At 44.6% G+C, this 25,531-nt stretch overlaps 1 protein-coding gene across 1 annotated transcript; it reads right to left on the bottom strand.

Moving 5' to 3' along the window:
• Window positions 1–18,844: 18,844 nt before the first annotated feature.
• Window positions 18,845–22,816, bottom strand: LOC144129627 (uncharacterized). Its single transcript, XM_077663746.1, has 5 exons — window positions 22,484–22,816; window positions 21,482–21,610; window positions 20,275–20,397; window positions 19,043–19,275; window positions 18,845–18,949 (listed from the first exon to the last, which is right to left on the bottom strand). Exons 1-5 carry the CDS (start codon window positions 22,779–22,781, stop codon window positions 18,845–18,847), a joined length of 888 nt encoding a protein of 295 aa, XP_077519872.1. The 5' UTR covers window positions 22,782–22,816.
• Window positions 22,817–25,531: the final 2,715 nt, after the last annotated feature.

Consider the following 25,531-nt stretch of genomic DNA (forward strand, 5'->3'; position numbering starts at 1 on the left):
TTCTGAATGAATCGCCGCTTAATGCAAAATTTCCCCTTCCTATCTGTAGTATCTAAAAATGATCATTTATCTTATTTTGTCGTCAGGTCCTTATTATTCAGAACTGCTTAGTTGCATTGTGTTACTGATGTGTGATACTGATGTCCTGTATTATCTTTTTTTCCTGTCACATTGTGCTATTTTCACTCCAATTTATCTGGTAGAAATACTTCGCATGTCTCGTATCATTTGCCGACTGAAGTTCTATGCCTGATATAACCTTACCCTATGCTTTGCTATTTTTATAGAGATGTATGCTCTCGGTTACCAAGCAAAGGGCTTCGAGCCTAGTTAAGCCACTGCCGCAGCAGCTAATTGTCCAGGAGCCTCTTTCTGTCGTAGGGAAATAAAGAATGTGTGTGTGTGTATGATTGTGAAAGCCTTTCCATATGCATGGATAATGGTAGATTTCATTAAAATGTATTGTGCTGTTTTCTAGATTTACCATGAACTGCAAATGTGTAATCTAAGGTTCATTTATTACTGTAGCTACATGTTGTAAGGCAACCTGATATCGCTTAAAGCATTAATGAGCTGTAAGAAAACAAGCTGTAAGAAAACAGTTCCTTCTTGATTTTTATTTTCAGAGTTCTCTACAGGCCTAAAGCCTGTATCTTTTCCTTGAAACTAATCCGGTTCTCACCTTCTGCCTTTCTCACCCTGTGTGTACAGATATGTATCTCCCGGTTCTGGATTCTCTAAGCTTACTTGTTAGTTACCCTTTCTTCTTCCATTGTATCAATATTTCCGTACTAGTGGTTAAGTACTGGAGGCGGTTCTACTTTGTGTTATTTTTTCTTAGCCGTTCATTACACCATATTTTACTATGACCAATTCGAGCTTGTGCTGCGCAAGCATCTGCTCTCTCATTACCTAAAATTCCTACATGGCTAGGGACCCAGCAGAATATAATGTTATGTTTTTGCTTTGTGATATTAACTATGTTATGTATGGTTTTTCATATTATGACTTCAGCAGCATTTGTAGAGTGCAGCGCTTTGAGCACACTCAGTGAATCGGTGTAAATAATGCTATTTTTAATGTTTTGTTTTACTATTTGTTCTACGGCTACAAAAATGGCATAAAACTCCGCAGCAAATACCGATGCATACTGTGGTAATCGTATCATATTTTTTCATTTTTTCCTTGAATTACTGCACTTCCGACATGACTTTCTGTTTTTGATCCATCAGTGTAAACTTCAGTGTAGGCGTCATATTTTTCTTGTAGCGCAAACAACTCTTGCAGTATGTACTCGTGTGGCATTCCCTCTTTGTTTACGTGTGTCAGTGTGAAGTCACACACCGAAGGGAGGTTGTACCATGGTGGCAGATATTCATGTCCTTGTGCAATATTTGTTAGGGCGTCCAGCGCTGCTAACCTTTCACATTTATCTTCAAAGCGAATTATTAGTGGCCTGATAAAATGTGATTTATTATTGAATAACCTTCTAGATAGGCACTTGGTAACAATGGGATAGCAGATATGTTTTGGAAGAGAACGTGTTTTTAGGATGTACGTGCATGTAAGTGTGACTCTTCTATCCTCTAGTGTGGGCTCATTAGCTTCAACATAAAGACTATTTACCGGGGATTTTCTATATGCTCCAGCTGACAGGCGCAAACCAAGGTTATGAACAGGGTCCAGTCGTTTCAAGTAGCATGCTCTTGCTGAACCATATATTATGCAGCCGTAGTCCAGTTTCGAGCGCACCAAAGAGCGATACATTTGTAATTGGCATGCTCTATCGGACCCTCACTGTTTTCGCGAAAGTACCTTTAATACATTGAGGGCTTGGGATACTTTCTTTTTAAGGTTGTTGGTTATATTGGTTTTAATGGCGCAAAAGCAACTATGGCTATGATGCGCCAAACACAAGGTTAGGCTTTTGTTAAATGTTACACTTTTTTATAGCTAGAGTTTGTTTAAAACATTGGCTTCATTAAGAAACTTAAAAATACTTGAAATATCAATTAGTGCTTGATCACCTAAAAGCACCTTGGGGTGCAATGGGATGTATTCAATGTAGAGTGTTGTAAAATATTTTTCCCTCAGTTGTTCCAGTTTTGTACATGAAATTAAAATGTGGTTTACAGTGAGTACATCGCCGCACATTTCGCAGAGAGGTTTGTCTTGTTTTGTCAGTAAGAAGTTGTGTGTAAGGTGTGTGTGCCCAATGCGTAGCCGACATAAAATAACTTCAGTGAAACGTTCTTGATGTCTACGTGATTTCCATTCTCCCAAAACGGGTTTTATAGAATGCAGTTTGTTGTTTGCCTGTTCTTCCCATGCAGCCTGCCACTTAATTCTGAGTTTACTGTGCACTAATTTCAAAAAATCCCTGTGTGGTATGTTATCTTGTTTTATTTGATCAATTCGAGCTTGTGCTGCGCATGCATCTGCTATCTCATTACCGACAATTCCAACATGGCTGGGCACCCAGCAGAATATAATGTTATGTTTTTGTTTTTTATTTTAATTATGTTATGTATGATGTTTCCTATAATGGGTTCAGCAGCGTTTCTACAGTGCAGCGCTTTGAGCATACTCAGTGAATCGGTGTAAATGACGCTATTTTTAATGTTTTCTTTTACTATTTGGTCTACGGCTACAAAGACTGCATAACTCTCGGCAGTAAAAACCAATGCATACTGTGGCAGTCGTATCATTTTATCACTTTTTCCTTAAATTACTGCACTTCCAACATGACTTTCTGTTTTTGACCCATCAGTGTAAAATTCAGTGAAGGTGTCATATTTTTCTTGCAGTTCAAAGAATTCTTGTAGTATGAGCTGATGTGGCATTTCCTTTTTATGTAAGTGTGTCAGTGTGAATTCGCACACTGAAGGCAGGCTGTACCATGGTGGTAAATTTTCATATTTTTGTGCAATATTCGGCAGGGCATCCAGTACTCCTAACTCTTCACATTTATCTTCAAAGCGCATTATTAGTGGCCGGATGGATTGTGGTTTATTGTTGAATAATCTTTTGGATGGGCACTTGGTAACAATGGGATGGCAGAGATGTTTAGGAAGAGAACGGGTTTTTAGGACGTATGCGCATGTCAGTGTGACTCTTCTATCCTCTAGAGCAGCCTCATTAGCTTCAATGTAAAGACTGTTTACCGGGGATGTTCTATATGCTCCAGTTGATAGTCGCAGACCAAGAATATGAACAGGGTCCAGTCGTTTCAAGTAGGATGCTCTTGCTGAACCGTATACTATGCACCCATAGTCCAGCTTGGAGCGTACCAGAGAGCGATAGATGTGTAATAGGCATGTTCTATCGGACCCCCACTGTTTTCGCGAGAGCACCTTTAATACATTGAGGGCTTGGGATGCTTTCTTTTTAAGGTTGTTGATGTGTGGTAGAAATGTGAGTTTCTTGTCAAAAGTGAGTCCTAAAAATTTATGTTCTGGTTTAATTGGTAGTGTGGCTTGATTCAAGTATAGGTTGGGAATGAATTGTAGGCCTCTTCGCAATGAGAACAGAACAGCTACTGTTTTTTGAGGAGAGAACTTGAACCCATTTATCTCTGCCCAAGCAGCCAGTTTATTTAGTGTGATTTGTATTTGTCTCTCGCAGGACGATATGCTGGAGGAAGTGCATGCTATCTGTAGGTCATCTACATAAACCGAATACATTACGGACTTGGGTATTACTTTGGCTAACGAATTCATTTTTACTACGAAGAGTGTCGTGCTTAGAATGCAACCTTGGGGTACGCCATTCTCTTGGGTGAAATTCATGGAGAGAGTTGTTCCTAGGCGGACCCTAAATGTGCGGTTAGCCAGGAAGTCGTTCAAGCAGTTCAGCATCCTGCCACGGATACCTCTTTAAGGTTGTTAATGTGTGGTAGAAATGTAAGTTTCTTGTCAAAAGTGACGCCTAAAAATGTATGTTCCTGTTTGACTGGCAGTGTGGTTTGATTCAAGCACAGATTGGGATCGACCTGTAGGCCTCGTCGTAATGAGAACAAAACAGCTACTGTTTTTTGAGGGGAGAACTTGAATCCATTTTTCTATGCCCAAGCAGCCAGTTTATTTAGTGTGATTTGTATTTGTCTCTCGCAGGACAATATGTTGGAAGAAGTATATGCTATCTGTAAGTCATCTACATAAACTGAATACATTACGGACTTGGGTATTACTTTGGCTAAAGAATTTATTTTTACTATGAAGAGTGTCGTACTTAAAATGCATCCCTGGGGTTCTCCATTCTCTTGGGTTAATGTCATTGACAGAGTTGCTCCTAGACGGACTCTGAATGTGCGGTTAGTCAAGCAGTCGTTCAAGCAGTTAAGAATCCAGCCGCGGATCCCTAGCTCTGCTAGATCATGTAGGATGCCGAACTTCCACGTGGTATCATAGGCCTTCTCCAAATCGAAGAAGACCCCGATACAGTGCTGTTTGTGGATGAACGCCTCCCGGATGGTGTTTTCTAGGCGGACAAGGTGATCAGTGGTCGAGCATGCTTTCTTAAATCCACATTGATGTAAATCTAAGAGTCGACGAGATTCAAGTGTGAAGATCAGGCTAATGTTTATTATGCTTTCGAAAGATTTAGCAGTGCAGCTGGTGAGGGCTATCGGTCTGTAATTGTAAGGACTTGGTGGTTTTACGGGTTTCAGAAAAGGTACAATTATTGCTTTCTTCCACTCCTCAGGTATATTCCCAGTTGTCCATATTTTGTTAAAGAACTTCAACAATGCCAGCACGGCAGCCTCAGAGAGATGGGCAAGCATAGTGTAATGCACATTATCTGGGCCTGGTGCTGTCTTTTTACCGGAATATAATACCCTAATCAATTCCTGGAGTGTGATGGTTTGATTGTAGTCCTCGTGCATACCTGCTGCAAATGGAAGCTTTTGTTTTTTCTGCTATTGCTTTGTACTTCTGGAACGTGTTTGTGTAATTGGACGAACTGGAAACTTCAGCAAAATGCTCACCTAGTATGTTGGTCTGTTATTCTAATGATCGATGTTTGTGTCCCGGGTGTAGTCAATAGAGGAAGTGTGAAAAGGGTATGGTCACTACTGAATCTACGAACCTTTTCCCACATTTTTTTAGGTTATTGAGCGGTTTATTGAGGACACATATTTCTGCCACGAGGATTTCTCGGCATTTCTCCGAACGAATCGCGCTCTGGCCTTGGCCCTCTTAAAGGCAATCAAGTTCTCCGCTGTGGGATACCGACGCAGAGAGCCCCAAGCTTTATTTTGTTGTTTTTTTGCCAATGTGCATTCTTGTGTTCACCATACTTTATGTTTTTTTGTGTACGAGTCCTGTTGTTTGTGGTATGGCTAGTGTAACGGTCGATATTATGCATGTAGTAAACTTTGCATTAATTTCGTCTATGCTGAGATCGTCACAAAATTCTTTTTCTAGTCTGGCAATTGCTGTAAAAAGTGACCAGTCGCCGAGGTGAAGTTTCCAGCGCCGTGGTCTTGTGGGGATGACTGCAGTAGACGATGAGAGTCTGATGATAATAGGTAGGTGATCACTTCCCAGAGGGTCATTTAAAACATCCCATTTAAAATCGTTAAAAAGCGATGGTGATACGAAAGCTAAATCGAGGAAGCTCATTTTTGCCGAGCTTGGGCAACAATAAGTGGCTTTTCCCGTATTTAAAAGACAGATAATATTTGAGAGGATAAAATCTTCGATTATTTGTCCCCTTGAGTCACATCGTTCGCTTCCCCAGAAAGCGGAGTGAGCGTTAAAATCTCGAACTACCAGATATGGCTCTGGAAGTTCATCTATCAGTTCTTGTAGGTCACGGACTTTTAAAGTAAAGTTTGGAGGAATGTACACGGAACAGATTGTTAGTGCTTTGTAGCTGACAATGCTGACTGCTACAGCCTCAAGTTTTGTTTTGAGCCTGATTTTTTGACCAGGGATGCCACGTTGGACAACAATCGCGACGCCTCCCGAGAGTCGATTTGCCTGCTCTCGATCACGTCTAAAAGTTTTATAATGTTTTAGGATGTGCACATGTTGTGGACCAAGATTGGTCTCCTGAAGACAAAACTGTAGGTAACAGTGAGCCTAAAATATGTGTTATGTCACTGTAGTTCCGCATAAGTCCTCTGCAATTCCACTAAATTAAAAAAGCCATGTTTATGTTTTTGAGAAGAAATGAAGCGGGGTTTACTTATGTGGTGGGCCCGTTATGAGGGGCCTGTCTTTTTTCCGCTCAAGAGAGCTGTTCCGCCTCTGTAGTGGAGGCGGAGTGGGTGCTGTATTCATCACCTCAAGCGAGGTGCTGGAGGACGTCGGAGGGGCCGCGGTTGTGTTAGTTTCAGGCCTCTCCCGACGGGGAGAGGTCCTGCGGGATGCCGACCCATGGACCGGCGCTCCCTGCTTTGAGGGTGGCAGAGCAGCCTTCGCTGTCCCTGCCTGGGGCGTGGATGGCCCTGCCATTCGCTCTGTGAAAGCAGCCTCGGCAGGTGCCGTAGTGCTGTGTGGTGCTACGCCCCCGCGCACCACATCAGCGAAGTTGGGTTTTGCTGTGAAAGAGAATGTGTTCGTAAGCGCAAAACGCCTCCTTGCTTCTTTGAACGAAATGTTTTCTTTTGTCTTTATGGTAATTATTTGCTTTTCTTTTTTCCAGGATGGACATGCCCTGGAGTACGCTGCATGGTCTCCTTCGCAGTTAGCGCAGCGCAGTGCTGCGTCACATTCCTCAGAATGCTGGTCTTTCGAAGCGCATTTCGCGCAGGTTTTGCGGCCGCGGCAACTTTGTGAACCGTGGCCAAACTTTTGACAATTGAAACATCGGCGGGGATTGGGTATATAATGTCTGACGTTGACTTTCAAGTATCCAACTTCGATCGTTTCGGGCAAGGTAGTGGTGTTAAATGTGAGGACCATGTGTTTGGTATCTATTTCTTTGTTATCCGTGCTCATCTTGATTCGGTGAACGTCGATTACATTCTGGTCGGTAAGACCTTCAAGCATTTCAGCTTCTGTGATATGGATAAAGTCTGATTCAGAGATTACACCTCGGACTGTGTTTAGAGATCGGTGGGGGTTACAAAGACAGAGATGTCCCCTATAGACGCAATGTTTGAGAGTTTGGAACACTGGATGCTGTCGCGCAGCTCAAGAAGTAAGTTGCCGCTGGACATTTTTGAGACCTTGTAGCCAGGGCCCAAGGTATCGGTTAAGCATTTTGACACAAGGAATGGGGATATTATTTTTGCCTGTATTCCGTCACTTTCACTGTGGATTACGTGGAACTTTGAAAATGTTTGTCTCTTTTTTGAGAAAATATCAGCTGCTTCGTTCCGCCCTCTTTTTAGAGAGCGATCAGGTTTGGATAAGGGTAGAGCCATGAAAAAAATTAGTTTTTCGGTCATGGTGCCAGCCACCCACCACGGAGTCCAACAAGGGGACGGGACAGGAACTTGAAAGCAAGTCCTGCCCACGCCAGCTGTACACCATGTCGTGCATATAGCACTTTTCACAAGGCTGGCCTTGTCCAGTTCTGCTACATGTAATGAGTCTTTATAGTGAAGTACAATTTTGATGTTAAAAAAATATCTGTAGTCTGCACCAAACCTGTGTACAGTGCTAAAGCAGTGCTTCCAGGCAGTAAAAACTGAAATTAGACAACAGCCCATGATTTTCGTATGTCTATGTGGCTCTATTTCTTGTGAAGTGTAACGTGTAGAACCTAGCACATGCAGCAAGTTGTTGGTTTGTTGTTGGGGCTCTGGACAATGCAAGTGCTTCACATAAGGAGCAGACAGGTTGTACATTGTATTCTTATGTTATGAAAGACAAAAATAATGACATAAAAGCCTGTATTGTGGCTGAAAGGTTTTTATCTGCTGCAGTGGCTCGGTGGGTAGGGCGCTTCAATGCTGCTCGAGGACGCGTGTTCGAACCTGCGCACGGTGGCTGAGTTTTGATGGAGGCGTATTGAAGGTGCCCATGCATAGTGCGATGTCAGTGCGCATGAAAGAGTCCCAGGTGATCTAAATATAGCCGGAGGCCTTCACTGCATTATCTTTCATACATAGCCCATTTTGCTTTGAGATGTTAAACACCAAATACTATACCAGCATTTGTCTACATGCGAAATGCTGTACATCCTGGGAGCTGCACACGGGTATTTCAGACACCAAAACGAGGGCCTTTTTTCTTTATAATAGAAATGTGAATGAAGCCCTTCTGAGACGTGGCAGTCCTATTTCTGCATTGTGGTCTTTTACCTTGCATGACGTTGAAAAACAGATTAGAAAAAGGGGAAATTAGTTTATTTTCGTAAGAGAAACAACTTTGCAGAATACCAGGCATATGACAGTTGTAAGAAGATGGAGCTTAATTCAGGAGGTTGTTGAAGAAATTGGATGAAGTTACCACAGGAAATTTTTATAGCAAAGGCATGCATGTCGAGCGATTGAAGCTTTTATCTTCAAGATGACTGAGAGCAGCATAGTGGTTACTTATCCGTGAACAAAACAATAAGAGCAACAACAAATTTAGAAGGAATGAAGGTGACTAAAATTCTCTACAAAGAGATGAGAACAAGTCATGCTTGTAGATGTCTTTATGCTTACCTGTCCTTATGTCTGAGCTTTTTGCCTAAACTTCTGACGCCTGTACTTATAATTTCCGTTTTTTGATTTCATGTACCCACCCTGCAAAAGTCCCTTGTGGGATTGCAGTATTCATATATAGATAAATGATAAAAGCAATGGTTAGCCTTCTCTTCATATACACAAGCTTTAAGCATGCAACAACCCCAGTAAATTCATTCAGGGAACAAAAAACGCGTGTGCATGGCAAGAGCTTTTAAGAGTGGGAAGATGCCAACAGGAGGAATGTAGCTATGTTTACCACTGCAGACACTTCAGCAGAACAACGCTCTAGATGTCACTGGGAAGTGTGTTCAATTATGTTCACTCTCATTTAATTACCTATGGCGCTTTCAGCTTGGTGCTTTCTTTCAAAGCAAAGCTTAATTTTCTTTGGGCGTGCATTTAGTGAAAAAGCCACCTTTCGGCACATATGGAACTATTAGCGTTATTGGTAGAAGATAAAATGGTATGTACAGCGGAGTGCCACTGATTCAAGGTCACTTATTTTACACAAAAGGTTATTTCAGCTGTCTGGTTCGGTTAACATTAAACACGTTAAAAGGGTCCTGTTAATTATACTTAGTTAATTTGAGTAAATTTTCATTCCCCTTCAAGTTCTAATTATTGTGAGATGACTATGTTGGCTTTTAGGATAATTTTATAATTTATAATAAGCATTTTACGCTTATTGCATTCGAAGATGCCATTAAAAAGCAGTGGCATACATTTTGGCAAATTTCTTGTAGCAAAATTTTCTAGAAGCTCTCAGTAAAAAACTTACATAATGTATTTCATAAGTGCAGTACAACTTGTTTACATGAAATTGAACGGCTTATTTGAAATCAGCATGTAAAAATGCATGTTCGCTGAAGACTTCATAATTGTAAGTTATTAAAAAGGAAACTTTTTCCCCAAGACAAGCTTCCAATAATCAAGGCTTCAGCTTGGACAGCATACATTGCAGCGACACAACGCCCCTATTCGGAAATTCGTGCAGAACGTTGTTTGTGGGAGTGAAATGTTTCTCACAAATGTGCACGTTCAGCCATTCAGAAGAGCAGCCACCAACTTCTCATCAGGGAATGGCACGTCTTCAATTTTCTCGCAGTTCTGTGAGGCGTGGGAAGCAAAAAATGCCAAATTTTCGTCGTTGCACTTGTAGCTGTAGCGGCAGCTCATCAGACAAGACGAAAGCATCGTTAACTGACAGTGTTCGCTTGTTCACAAATACATAAACATTCGCATAGCATTCTTCGGCCCTGCGCTTGATAACATACCAGAACAAGAAAATGCCACACTTCAAAACGTTGCTTTCTATGCAGTCAAGCGGCTTCCGCTGCGCCATTCACCTTAAAACGCTCCTTGATTGACACCGGCGCTGCTGTAAGGCTGCTTTTGGCAGTGTACCAAGCTTTCCCATAAAGTTGCAGAGCAGTTTCATGACCATTAAGCGGTATTGGAAAACTGCTAGTACACTGTGATAGCTGACGGCGAAAAATCGAGCGGCGCTCTCATTTATACACGTTTGCATGGAAGCATAATGAAAAAAAAAACATGGCATTTGGTTTTTGTAATTCTGCAGTGCCGGGTAATTAAAATTCACACTTCGTAAATAGTTTAGAGCAAGGCTGCACTAAATTGCGGCTTATGTGCTGATTTCCAGCGTTATATGTCAAATTATTGCTGACCTCTTCATATGTGACAAGATTGTCATGTGTCATATATGGGTGAAATACATACTTGTGTGACACCTTGCAGTGGTTTTCTATTTGGTAACGGAAATAAAGTGATTGCACAGTACCGGAATATAAAAAATGTTGCAAGTGCACATAGCCTTAATCATGCTGCAGTTGGACTTCTCATGGCAGTTTCAACACCGTCTTCGTTATTTGTAGTTCAGCTGACAGAATGCCTGCCAAGATTGAAGCTGCAGTGTGTTCCCCCTCGTCAAAGTTTGAAGGAGAGCAAATGGGAGACATAGGGCATGCTGCAATTTTTGCTGGACAAGATGCTGATACCGTTCCACAAATGGAGAACTCTCCCGTTACATCAGCACCACCCTCTTCAGGTTTTGAAGAGGCGCAAAGGGGAGACATAAGCCAAGCTGCAATTGTTGCTGGGCAATATGCTGATACTGTTCCACAAATAGAGAACTCTTCCGTTGCATCAGCACTTCCACAGATGGCAGTGACAGGGGAAGGGAAACGCTTATACAAATGTAGTGACTCAATCACTGTAACATAACATTAAAAAATAGTGTGCGCAGCCGAGCAGAATATGAGAATGTAAATGAAATGAAATAATATGCAGGTAGCCATCAAGGAGCAGCAAAAGAACAAAAAAATGCACTACACAGCAGCACAGGATGTGTTCACATCTGAAATGAACGGTGTCTCTGCAGAGATGACATACTAATGTCATGCTGAACCTAAATTAATTTAATTATTGAATACTGAGCCTAAACTGATTTAATATTATGCAGCGACACTGACAGACTTGCGACATGCAAGAAAATTGGCCTTTCTGCTCTCTTGGTTCTCTAATAACGGGTGGAATGCCAGAGAAAATAAGTTTTCAGATATTTGAAGTCAAGAATGACATGCATTACTACAGTTGTTTCCTTGCAAGAACATGCACTGAAACATCTTAGCAGTCACCAACCATGTGGTCAGTGCCAGTGTTGTTTTATCACTTCTTTGACAAGGTTTTCCTATGATCTCCAATGTGACCTGTTATGCATCTTTTAAAGTGAAGCATTTTTTGGGGCGGTATGCTTACTTTGCGTACCAATGTAACAATGTAGCACCCCAGTGATATCCCAAATGCCTTCAGTGGTGGCATCGTTGTAATGGTGTAACGTGGCAAATGAGAGATGAGCTTTGTAAAGAAGGCAATTTATAATTATGCTTTCATGTACACTAATAGACGATATGGTTACAGGATTCATTCGGCATTTTGGGTTCAGATGTGAAGGTATTCCCTGCGGACCTCCGCTAGAAGAATTTGCCAAGAAACAGACTCTGTGGTAACTAATTACGATAATATTTGATCAGGCTTGTGTACAAATCCCACCTGCCAGGGTCTTTCGAACAGATCCCATAAGAAGGGTTTCAGTCAATAGCTACCATGTTGAAATATCTGGCCCAGACCGCTATGTTATGCATGTTTTGTAACAGTAAAAGCAAAATGCTCAAACACTTTCATAATGCACTTTCAAAATAACAACACAAGAGTGGGAAAATAGCCCACGTAGGTGATAACAGCACACAGCAAAGCATGTCAGCCATATGTAATTCATTGACCTTTCTTCCGTTGCCTGACTGCTCAACAGCATAATGAAGGTTCCTATAGGTTTGCTTCTGACATATTTTGTGACACCAAAACTGCAGATGGCAGGCCCACTCGCACTGGCTTTCGAAAAGCTGGCTGCCTGGGCGTAAACGCATGCGAGCGTCGCATATGGTTACCGGGTGCAAGCCGTCCGCATTCATAAGAAAAAAATGTGTTCTGCTTATTTTGTAGCACACCGCTGGAATGGTGTACCGCAGTCAGGCACAGTATCGGCGGATGGATTGCATGACGTAATGTTCGTAAATATGGTAAACAATGCATTGCATCGCTTTAGATTGGGTTAACATCGGAATCATAGCGCGACGTCGTGTCCGTTTAGAGTTGTGCTTTCAGTCAACAAAACCATGCGGCAACTAGCCGACGTTCTACATCGGCTTCGTCCTTGATGTTACATATGTGGAAAAGGTTGTCATCTTTGACCACCACCGTGGACGCTACTCCTCCTAGTGAGGTTTCTCACTTCACGGGATCACCTCGAATAGTGGTAGAATTGAAATATTTCGCAGCTGCGATGGGGTTGCTTTTGTCTCGTTCAAGTGGCAGCCTTACTGCAGGCAAGACAGTGCAGTTACAGCCCCATAACCGTGGCTGCGAGAATAATCCGCGGCGTTCCGGATTTCCCAAACACCTATGCCCGTTTGCCATGCAGAGTTCCCAACCAGAACTGAAAGTAAACGCACATGACGGAAACGCAAAAGTCACAAAAATAATGAAGTTGAATTCTTAGGTAGATGCAGGATGCTTTAAGCGTTTTATTTTATTGTAGTGTATAATATATTGTGGATAGTATGTGCACAACACATGCTCCAGCTTTTGAGCGCGTTGCTAGGGTTTCTAGTGACCGTTGTTACGTGGTATTTACATTGTGCGCGCGAGGTTTTTGTCTGCGCGCTGGGGTTTTGTCTGCGCGGTAGGGTGAGGGGCAACACGTCGCCATGGATCCCGCGTTGCACGGCGTAATCATTGGTGACAGCGAAGTGAAGTTCTTAAATCGGACACGGTTGTATGTGCCTGCGAACATATGTATATGCACATTAAGGTAGGCGGCGCCGACGCACAGCGCCTCTTGGACCTAATCAGGAGAATGCCCCTGAAGCCGTTGCACTTCGTGGCAATATACGTTGGCGGCAACAACCTCTGCACTGAACGGTCGCCGGAGGACGTTGCCGATGACATAAAGGTATGTGATCATGAGCGACTGCGACTGTTGTGAGTGGCTGCTATGCGTGTGAAATGTGGTTTTCGCGGCCCGGAGCACGTGCTTCGCGCAAACTGCGCGACAGATGGCACGATTATAGCTCGTTTTTCTTGTTTCTTCCCATGTGTCGCTATTAGAAAAGCCGTTACCACAGAAAGTGTTCGGCAGTGGCATGTCAAGCGTCATTTGCCTGGAGGAAAAGCGGGCGCAGAAAAATTGAACCCTCCACTTTCAAAGAAGAGAGGGTAGGGAAGAGAGAGAACAATCTAGTGGTGGAGAGGGTGTACATTGCACTGTGATTAATGCATAGCCTGCCGCCTGAATGGTCTCCAGCAATTTTTTTGATGCACGTCACATTTCCTCAATGCGCACGTGTCTGCATGCTGCTTACAAAGTGTGCCGAAATTGCATGTAAGCTAGAAGACTTCTTGCTTCATCGTGCAATACGGACAGAGATAATGTAATGATATATTGTTCTCGTGTCCGCGACCGTCGCGTGCTTCGCCACTTTCCCCTCACACTGCTCTTGTACGCCAAAAGAATTAATGCTGCTTGTTTCTTCCATGCAGAAACTAATGCAGCAGGCAGCGCGTGTGGCCAGGAAAGTTTTCCTTTTTAGAATACCACCGCGGCTGTCCGAGACAGAGGAACAGAAGAAGAGCAGGAGAAGGCTCGATACATTTCTCGTCAGAAGCCTCGCAGCCCGAGACTATCTGGTGCCGGTCGGCGTGCAGGTAAGAATTCCACAGGCAGTGAACCTTACAACTCCTATACCTTGCTGATAAAACTGATTTAAGCTTAAACTACACCACAAGTTGCTAATACGAATCCGTGGACTTACTGTTTCGTCAAGACAAAAAAAAACATACAATATGATGAGAGCAAAGTCGTACAGAACTTGAAATACCACCTTGTCGCGGTGACGCAATGGTAAATGTATCAGAAAGGCACTGCATGCATATCGGTCCTCTAAGCTGGAATGATTTAGTAATTCCAATTGAAATATACTTTGGGTTGTGTGCGCATTTCGACTGTTGGTCATTATGTGAGATTTGTCATTTAGTATCGATTTCATTTGCAGGGCCGGTTTGTTGCGGGGGGACAGGCAAAACGTGCCCTGTACGCAGCAGATGGCTACCACGTCTCCCGAGGCTGCGGGGTGAAGGCCCTGGCGAAGGCATTTTCGTTGGCAATGAAAATGACATTCCGTCACGACTTCGAATTCACGCTGCCATGTAGTCGCCACCAGAAGGTGTGGAGAGTATTGCAATGTGAAGACTGCGGGGCGAAGGGCCATTCCAATGGCCAGTGTCAACAGTTCATGACATGAAGGTATGAGAGAGGCGTTGAAGGTGCTGTGTTTCGCTGTCATTAAAGGTATTGTTTTCAGTGTAGTGGTAATTTTATTTTCTGTGATGAAGTGGGGGACAAAAAACAAGTGATGAAGGGTGGCAATTTCGGCTAGTTTGTTCATCACAGAAAACCAAAACAGTGCAAACAGTCAGCGTGTTTTTGGCTTTCCTTCTCTATTGTCATTGTTTTGTCTGCCCTGCTTTGGTTTTCCAAAAACCAAACGTTCATTTTCAACACACTTCATACTTACTTTTTCCGCCAAGCATGCTCATACACACCATGATTACAACACTGCACAAGATATTGCCTCGAAGCTGATGAAGCCTCTTGATGTATCGTGTGTTCAGTGCTGTGGTGATCTTTTACTAGGAAATAGCATTTCACTGAAGCCTGCATTGCACTGCTTGCACTAATGTTGTCCTGTATCGTTCTACATGGCCGGAACATACAAGAAAGCCCGGCTAAAGCACCACTGCAGAATAAATTTTCTTCCACCGCCACTTATTTTGTATCACTATCATTCCTAGCATTCATGCATTACCCCAGTGTGAGACCTGATATTTTGACAATATGTTACATTCAAAAAGAAGCCAAGAGGATCACTATCATTCGGCTTTCTGGAATTACCGTACATTAAATGCGCAGCATGGCATTGTACAAAACCTGCTTGACACACGGGGCTAAGACCATTACGATACTTTTATGTACACCTTGAATGCAATTCTCAAGCATCACTTAGTAGCTGCTTGAGAAGGTGACCAGTTAGTCAAAATGGCTGAAAGGTTCATGTTCTGCTCAGGCCCACACAAACGTGCCCAGTCCACAGCACAGTACCTTGGAACACATGTTAAGTATGCACTCATAGAAGTGTTGTGCAATTATGAGCTTCTTTTGAATTGGTTGTCGCTGTACACACCCATTATTAGGAAACTTCACAATGCGAAGTGTTCCAAAGCTTACGGGCACATGTGACGCTACACGGGTCTTACTAAAGCAAACCACAGCACGAAGGTTCATTCATAAAGAAGAAACAATGTGAAATATGACCAATAGGTGATTCAAACTGCATGTTTATTCAGTTTGTAAGAGGAGAGGACTTCCTAAGATGGTTGCCTGTGGCGCTCCTAAGGAAAACAACATCTGCTTGTTGGTCCGCGAGGTGCAAACACCACTCTTGTAGACTGTGCTTGTCACTGCACTGCCATACAGCAGGCCCCCTATCCGCTACCTGGGGACCAGCCTCTCTAGCAGGCAGTTCCTGTCGAGAGAGCTACTGCATGATCTGGTTTCCCAGCTGTTGAAAGGAATGCTAGGTGGAAACGTAAAGCTCAGAAACACAATTATGGCACTTGAACAATGGCGCCCGCCAAGGTGATAGTTGATACAGCCCAGACATCAAGAGGAGTGGCATATACATTACCAACAATCTCACAAAAGGATATGCACACGGCTGTACTGTGGGTTGCATCACCTCTATACAGCTTCACAGCAACCTTTGCCACAAGCCTGAAAAGAAGCAGGTACAAGCCGGCAGACAGGCAGAGACAGACAAAGGAATGAAACAAATGAAATTATGTTATCAGGCATGCCACATGAAAACGATGAAACCTATAGGCAACATTCACAAGAGAGACTGATAAGCAAGCACATCAACACGAGACGAGAGCTCTGCAGCCAGGCCAGGGCACCAAATGTAGCCGCCTGGTCTGAACCTGCGCCATCCGAGTACCTCGCACCAACCATAATCACTTTCACTACGCGGACACTTGTCGCTATGCTGTGAAACGCGCACGCACAGGAAAATAACTCGCAGTAGGAATTACAAACGCTCGCAACAACCACAAACAGCTCCATATAAACACTTCGTGACACCGCCACCGCACAGGTCTTGCATCGCTTCGAAGAGGCGCTCTGTCAACTCCGTCAGCGTAGATGAATATAGAATTCAACAAGTGGAACTGTCGCTCGCCACAGCTGCACGCGGTGAAGTTCGCAGTCGCTCCGAACACTCGTAATATCAACATGTGGCCAATATAATATGCTTCGCAACATAGCTGCCACTGCCCAGGCCTCGCTCCCTAGTTCAATCGACGGACGGCCATTTTGCACCGGCAGGAGCGAGGTGGCGGGGCTCGAGACGTCACTGACGTCACGGAGAAAAACGGCCAATAGCTGCAATCCGGTCGCCGGCCGGACCCGCCAACCCGCTTGAAAGTTGAAGTTGGCCAACTTTCTATCCCCGCCGCGGTGGCTCAGCGGTTAGGGCGCTCGGCTACTGATCCGGAGTTCCCGGGTTCGAACCCGACCGCGGCGGCTGCGTTTTTATGGAGGAAAAACGCTAAGGCGCCCGTGTGCTGTGCGATGTAAGTGCACGTTAATGATCCCCAGGTGGTCGAAATTATTCCGGAGCCCTCCACTACGGCACCTCTTCTTCCTTTCTTCTTTCACTCCCTCCTTTATCCCTTCCCTTACGGCGCGGTTCAGGTGTCCAACGATATATGAGACAGATACTGCGCCATTCCCTTTCCCCAAAAAACCAATTACTATATTATTCTACCCGTTCGCCGTACGAGGCGGATCCGCTCGGCCGCTCGCCAATCGGGCCTGGCGGAAGCCGCTTAAAAACGATCGTACGACTGCAGTTAGGGCAGGGGGAGAGGTTCCAAAAGAAGCCAAACATAACAGGGGGCAGTAAAGACTGAGATGTGGATTAGGCAGTTGTTAATGGGATAGGCATTTGTCCTGCTCTACGTGTAGCTCAAGTTTGGTTGATAATGAGGTGTAGTTGTGCGGTTTCAAACCGTTGACATAAATTTCCTCTTGACTGTCCAAGGGTTTTAGAGAGCCCCATTTCTGACCACCTTGCAAAGGCGCAGCTGTAGTGAACATTTAACACTTTTTGTGCTCTCCAGTCACAGTTCTGGAAGATTGTCAGCTCAGAAATGTAGCTGCCTTTTCTGCTTGCACATGGTGCCACTATTGTTCACTGGCCCACTGCCATGAAAATTATCATGGCTTTCAGATGCCCCTGAATTCGTCAACGTCCACTATGCTCTAGTAACACCATTTTGTTGATACTTTGCAGGTAATTTGACTTTTTTGCAAGGCACTGATGACATGACTGAATATTTATTTATTTATTTATTAGTATCTCACAGGCCCCGAAGAGCATTGGGTGAGGGGGGCAAATCGAAAAAAAAGGTACATACAGATGGAAAAAAAACCATAATATCGGTGCAAGAACGCGGTACAAGTCAAATACAAGAAAGGAACACGAAACTTATACAAAACCGAGTTAAAATAACATCAGACACGAAACAACGTTAAGAACAAATGAAACTGTTGTACATTTCGAACATCACTATGGCAATAAATGTATACATAGATGTTTTTTAAACTCACCAGGATCAATGAAAGAGATTATGTTGTCAGGAAGATCATTCCAGAGTTTTATTGCTCTAGGTAATGCAGAGGAATTAAACGACAGGGTCTTCCCATATATCCGGTTGAAGCTGAGTTGATTGTGTAAGCGTTGTGAAGAGCGGAAAGGTGATGCCAGAGGTAACAACGAAGGACGGGTGTGAACATATTTATGGAATAAACACAGAAGTGAAATGGAGCGACGAATTTCAAGTATCTGTATGTCATTAAGGTATTTAAGCTGGGATACACTTGCGAGGGGACTATAATTGCTAAAAATGTACCGGGCAGCTCTGCTTTGAATGGACTCGAGCATATCTATGAGATATTTTTGATGGGGAGACCATATAGGTGAGATAAATTCCAGCTTTGTATAGCTTTGTATTCCAGCTTTGATAAAATAGATTTGTATATGCCTCGCTTCATATTTTTCCACCAAATGTGCTACATAAATTTGTTCCGAAAAAAGCAATAGTGATACCTGAATTGTTGCTAGTGTGATACAGGTGCAAGACCTCTGGCATTTGAGTGTCTAGAACGAAAACATCTGTCCTTCCACTTGGTTGTTTTCCTTGGGAGATTTGCATTCGTGCTTTCTTTTGATGAGATTAACGCCTGCCCTAAAAGTGCATACTCATTTTCCATATGCTGGTAGGTTTTCCATAGGCTCTCCAGGCCCATGGTAAACTGTTACATCGTTACTACACACGTGGCGTGTCTTACTGTATACGACAGTACGCCGTTCGAAGGTTGCAACATGAATCTTATTGCTTCCGGCTCGGAGCGTATATATACGAAACAGAGAGGGGGGAAAGGGAGAACAAGGGAAGGATATCAAACGATAACGCACGTGCCGTCAGCGCTTGCAAGGCAGTCTGATTGCGGCTGACGTCACTTTACAACATCTCTTCTTCCTTAATAGTGAAGTCGCTGTACTGGTTTTCTTTGACGTGTAAAGCGCCGCAAGGCTTGGGGTGATCTGACGGGTTCAGCGTTGCTCCCTGCGAGTTCCGGCTGAAGTTCATGCTCAGGTTCTGTTATGCCCCCTTGTTCGGCTGGCGTTCTCGGCAACAGTGGGTAGTCGCTAGGAGTACCTGTTCTCGAGTCTCGTTTTGCCGCTTCTTGGTCTTTACCAAACGGTCCCGGTCCCGCACCTGGTCAACATGTCGTCTTACTGATCCGGCTGGTGTTCGAATGCTCACCATCCGATAGCCTGTTGTAGACTCTACAATTCCTGGAGTCCATTTCTCACCCCTTCCGAAGTTGCGGGCGTACACGGTAGCTTCAGGCAATGGCAGTAGCCACTCGTCTGCTTCGTTCGCTGGCCCTGCGTGCACAGGAGGGAAACATGTATCTAAACGGGATCGAATTTTATATCCGAAGAGCAGCTCTGACGGCGATTTTCCAGAGCGGTTAGGTGTCCTTCTGTAATTGAAAAGGAGCTTGTTTATATTATCTTCCAGCCGCCCCTCACCAATCTTCTTGAAGCCGTCCTTAATTGTCCTGACAGCCCTTTCTGCTAGGCCGTTCGATTGAGGGTGATATACAGCTGTGCGCAGATGCGTTATGTTGTTCCTCTTGACAAAAGTAGCGAACTCGTCAGCGGTAAACTGCGTTCCATTACCGGATACGATGGTTCGTGGCACGCCAAATCTGCAGAAGATACCGCGCAGGCAGTTGATTGTGCATGAAGCGTTTGCTTGTCGGAGTGGCACAGCTTCAATCCACTTACTGTATGCGTTCACGACCACGAGTATCATGTTCCCTGCAATAGGTCCCGCAAAATCGATATGTACCCTTGCCCATTTTTCAACAGTAGCGGGCCAGCCTTTTGGCGTTGCTGTAGCTGGCATGGGCAGGTTTTGGACACAACTATGATGTGACGCTGTCACCGCCTCTATTTCGCGATCTAACCCTGGCCACCAGAATGACGATCTAGCAACCGCCTTCATAGCGGACGATCCCTGGTGCGTCTCATGCAAAAGGTATAAAATGCGACGTCGCGCCTCCATCGGAACGACTACTCGCCGGCCCCAGTATAACAACACGTGGGCCAAAGAAAGCTCCAATTTCTTGTCAAAAAAAGGTGCGACACTCGTGTTCAAGCCTTTCGCGCAGGGCGGCCAACCGTTCTTGGTGAATCGCATAACTTGACTAAGAGAAGGGTCGCCCGCAGTCAACTGCCTTAGCCCCTCAACTGACACAGTTCCCTCATCGAACACACTCAAGGCCAGCAGATAGTCTGGTGGGTCCGCTTCTGGTGCCTTCGGCTCAGACGTCCGTTGTGGCAGTCTACTAAGGGCGTCAGCGTTGAGGAGTTGTTTACCAGGAGAGTATTGAAGCTGATAGCGGAATCCGCCTAAGTACAGCGCCCAGCGCTGTATTCTGGCGGCTGCCAATGCTGCAGTTGGTCGATCCGCCTTCAGCAGGCCCACGAGCGGCTGGTGGTCGGTGACCAATACAAATTCTCGGCCTACGAGATAACCACGGAATTTGGACACTCCAAACACAAGACCAAGGGCTTCCCTCTCAAGCTGGGAATAATTTTTCTCAGCCCTTGTTAGCGTCCTAGAACCGAACCCGACAGGTTTGTTTACCTTTCCGAATGTATGGAAAAGCACGGCACCTATTCCGTCCTGTGAAGCGTCACACTCTAGCTTGAGGGTTCTCTCGGGATCATAGTGAGCCAGCACAGCCGCTTCCCGAAGGCATTTTTTTGCTGCACGAAAAGCTGCTTCTTGCGCATGTCCCCAGAACCAACGTGTGCTGTTCTCCAATAACTTGTACAGCGGTGCAAGTACGGAAGAGATGTTGGGCACGAACTTCGAATAAAATGTAATCATGCCCAGAAACGACCTCAACTGCTGAACATTTTGTGGGTTGGGGGCTTGCGCGATTGCTTCAACATGCTTCTCTATCGGATGCAGACCTTCACGATCAATTTTGACCCAGATACGTCACTGCCTCTTGGCGAAAGCTGCATTTCTCAAGTCTGAGCTTCACTCCATGCTCACGAAAACGCTGCAGTACTTGTCGTAATCTGTCGGTGCTACCAAGTTTTTCTGATACCAAAACGTCGTCAAGGTAAGCCTGAACACCTGTCAGGCCCTGCAGAACTGTTTCTATTTTCCGCTGGAAGATGGCAGGCGCGGAAGCTATGCCGAACGGCAGCCGGTTGTAGCAAAACAACCCACGGTGTGGATTGATTCCGCACATCTTCCTTGAGTCCTCATCGAGGGGGACTTGGTTATACGCGTCTCTTAAATCCAGCGTGCTGAAGCAGTCCCCACCGTTCAGGCATGCGAAGATGTCATCAATAGCTGGCAACGGGTACTGCTCCAGTTCACAGACGGGATTCAAGGTCACCTTAAAATCAACGCAGATTCTAACCTCGCCGTTCTTCTTCATTGCAGGCACAATGGGAGTAGCCCATTCGGCGTGCGTTACAGGTGACAGTACTTCAAGCGTTACGAGCCTATCAATCTCTTTCGAAACTTTGTCGCGTAAAGCAAATGGAAGGGAACGGGCCTTACAAAATTTCGGCATGGCGCCTTCCTTGAGCTTCAGATGAACAGGGTGTCCGTCAATTAGGCCCAGCTCGGGGCTGAAGACGTCTTTGAACTCTGACAGGACGGCATGCATGGCGGGGGTATGGCTGCTTCCTGGACCAGAGTTTTGTTGCACTGATACGTTTAACACCGAGGTTCCTGCGTCATTGAACTTGGAAATCAACTCCCGTCCACAAAGGCTCCGACCTGAACAGTTCAGGACCATCAAGGAACTCTTGACCTCCTTGTTGTTGTAGGACACTGACATACTCAGTTTCCCTAATACTGGAAGTTGTCCAAGGTAACAGGACAGTTTAATGAATGCGGGTTCTAATTGCGGCCAATGTTCACGGTTTTGCTCTAAAATCTCTTTGGACACAACACAGACGGGTGAGCCGGTGTCCACAATCATAGGTACGTCAATGCCACACCATGTGGAATTACGAAGAATAGGTGGTGGTAGCCCACCATTGAAGGGTGCGGTTAGTGTCCAACTGTGCGCATCGTCTCCATTTTCCTCAGTAACATTCGCTGTTACTGCAAACGCTTCTCCTTGCCTGCATTGTGAACGTGCCTTTGGGCGTCCTTTCCGCACGTCGCTTTGGCACATCTTCGCCAGATGGCCGTATACACCACAGCGGTAACACCTCGCTTTCGCCCAGCCGCAGGCGTTTCTGTTGTGTTTCTTACTTCCGCAACGCCCACATACTGACACCAGTTCATCAGCTTGTCGTGCATTGACCTTGAGTACGGGTTCAATGTCAGAAGACATCTTCTTTGTATCGTTTTCCGCTGCTTCCGCTGATATGGCAATTGTTTCAGCCTCCTTCAACGTCAAATCTGTTTTCGCTAATAGCTGCTTCTGAATAGCGCTTGACCTCACGCCACAGACGATTCTGTCGCGAAGCATCCGGTCTAGCATGTCACCGAAATTACAGCCATCCGCAATCCGGCGAACTTCAACGATGAACTGTTGAATGGGCTCACCTTCCAACTGGCAGCGATTGAAGAACCGATAGCTCTCCGTTATTTCATGACGCTTGGGGTCGAAGTAGGCATCCAAAACTTTGACTGCTTCCTCGTACGTCAGCGTGTTTGGCTTCCTCGGTGCAACCTGTCCTGAGAGCACTTGCACGGTGCGCGTACTCAATGCTGCTACCAGCAACGCCCTCTTCTTTCCCGAGTCGCTGACGCCAGTTGCCTCAAAATAAGCTTCTACCTTCGTGATGTAGGCCTTCCAGTTGTCGGACTGGTCATCGTATTCCGGTAGTTGATGATGAGCCATGGTCGGTATTTCCGCGGCCGCTGTTTCCTGCTTAACTGCCTGGCTTACATCATTTTTCACCTCTAGGGTTCTTTCTGGCCTCGTCGCCACTGTTACATCGTTACGACACACGTGGCATGTCTTACTGTATACGACAGTACGCCGTTCGAAGGTTGCAACATGAATCTTTGTTGCTTCCGGCTCGGAGCGTATATATTTATTTATTTATTTATTTATTTACAATACTGCCAGTCCCATCAGGGACCATAGCAGGTGGGCGAACAAAAATGACAAACATGATAAAAATTTGAGCCGTGCACTTTGGAATACAAATCAAACACACGTGAACAGAAAGGAACAAGAAAAATACAAGAAAAGGTAAACATTAGCAAGCAAAAAGAAAAATACATGTCTAGGAGTCGGGTAGAGCATTGCCATAAGGAATTCAATTAGAGCACATGGGAACACAGCAGCGGAAAAAATAAGACTTTCTTCACAATTAATTAACAATCTAATGAAGTGATGAGAGGCGGTTGAGTATGTCAGTGAAACTGCTTTATTCGTTAATTGATAATGATTCTATCCGTGACGTGAACTGAGAATATACGAAACAGAGAGGGGGAAAGGGGAAAGGGAGAACAAGGGAAGGATATCAAACGTTAAACGCACGTGCCGTCTGCGCTTGCAAGGCAGTCTGATTGCGGCTGACGTCACTTTACAACACTTTTCCTCGAGTGTGAGGAATTCTTGTATTATATGTTGTTGCGGAATTTGTTTCTTACGGAACTGTGTTAGAGTGAAATCACAGATTTCAGGGAAATTGTGCCATGGCGGCAGTGGACCTCGCCTTCGGGCAATGTTTGGCAATACGTCTAATATGCTAAGGTTCCGGCACATGTCTTCAAATCGCAAGAGGAGAGGCCGAGTAGCTTGCGGCTTGCTGATGAAGAGTGTTCTAGAAAGGCACTTTGTGGCGATAGGGTAACATAGATGTTTATGCAGTGAACGGATTTTTAGAATGTATAAGCATGTGAGTATGGCTCTTCTATCTGTAAGCGATGGTTCATTGGTCTCTACATGGAGACTGTTTATGGGTGATGTCCTATATGCACCAGTGGAGAGACGTAAACCTAAATTATGTACCGGATCTAGCCGTTTGAGGTACGATGGTCTCGCTGACCCATACACTACACATCCGTAATCCAGGGTAGAGCGTACTACAGAGCGGTATATTTGTAACAGACATGTCCTATCGGCTCCCCAGTGTTTTCTCGACAGCACTTTGAATATGTTCAGGGATCGAGAAGCCTTCTTTTTCAGCTCATTTATGTGAGGCATGAAGGTGAGCTTTCTGTCGAATGTTATACCTAGAAATTTATGTTCTTTTTTCACGGCTAAGTCTATTTCGTTCAGGTGCATGGTGTGATCTATCTGCATGCCTCGTCTGAGTGAAAAAAGAATGGCCACAGATTTATGTGGAGAAAAACTAAAGCCATTTTGGTCTGCCCATATTGCCAGTTTATTTATTGTTAGCTGTATCTGTCGTTCACATGTTGATATATTCGAGGATGTGTAAGCTATCTGGAGATCATCTACATAGACAGAATACATTACGGACCTTGGGATTATTTTCCTGATAGAATTCATTTTTACAATAAAGAGTGTTGTGCTCAAAATACATCCTTGAGGTACTCCGTTTTCTTGGATAAACTTAATTGAAAGGGTTGAGCCTAGGCGGACGTGAAATGTACGGTTAGACAAAAAGTCTTTAAGGCAGTCCAACATCCTGCCGCGGATGCCCAGTTCAGCCAGGTCCTGAATAATCCCAAACCTCCACGTTGTATCATACGCCTTCTCTAAATCGAAGAAGACAGCGAGACAATGCTGTCTGTGTACAAAAGCCTCGCGAACAGTGTTTTCAAGACGAACCAGGTGGTCGGTGGTGGAGCAAGCCTTTTTAAAACCGCATTGATGGACATCCAGAAGCTCCCTGTCTTCTAACACGAATGATAGTCTGATAGTCAATACACTTTCAAAAGATTTCGCTAGGCAGCTAGTCAGAGCTAAGGGCCTATAGCTGCTAGGAAGGGTAGAGGGCTTTCCGGGTTTTAATAGAGGAATAATAACGGCCATCTTCCAGGCTTCGGGAAGTTTCCCCGATACCCAAACTTTGTTAAAAAAATTTAAAAGCGCCCCCACAGCATGTTCAGAGAGATGAGCCAGCATTTGATAATGTATTTCATCTGGGCCAGGTGGAGTTTGCTTACCAGCGGACAGTACTCTATTAATTTCTTGGATTGTAAGTAGGTTATTATAGGGCTCATTTGAACTGCCACTTGTCGGCAGTCTTTGTTTTTCAGCTGCGTTTTTGTATTTCAGGAATGATTCTCTGTAGTGAGATGAACTGGAAACCGCAGAAAAATATTCACCCAAAATATCTGCCTGTTCTTCTAAATTTGTCTGTATGCCAGGGGTTGATAGAAACGGAACTGTGAATGGGGAGTAGCTGCCATTTATCTTATTTACCATCTCCCACATTTGTTTTGACGTAATTGAGCTGTTTATTGAGGACACGTAACCTTGTCATGAAGTTTTTTCTGTATTACGGCGAATATATCGAGCTTTTGCTCTTGCCTTTTTAAAGCTTAATAAATTCTCGTACTTTGGGCACCTACGAAAAATTCCCCAAGCTTTGTTTTGTTTCTTTTTTGCATCTATGCATTCCTGTGTAAACCAAATTTTGTGATTCTGCTTTACTACTCCAGATGAGC

Source organism: Amblyomma americanum, chromosome 4 (assembly GCF_052857255.1).
Source record: "Amblyomma americanum isolate KBUSLIRL-KWMA chromosome 4, ASM5285725v1, whole genome shotgun sequence".
In the NCBI taxonomy this organism is placed as follows: domain Eukaryota; kingdom Metazoa; phylum Arthropoda; class Arachnida; order Ixodida; family Ixodidae; genus Amblyomma; species Amblyomma americanum.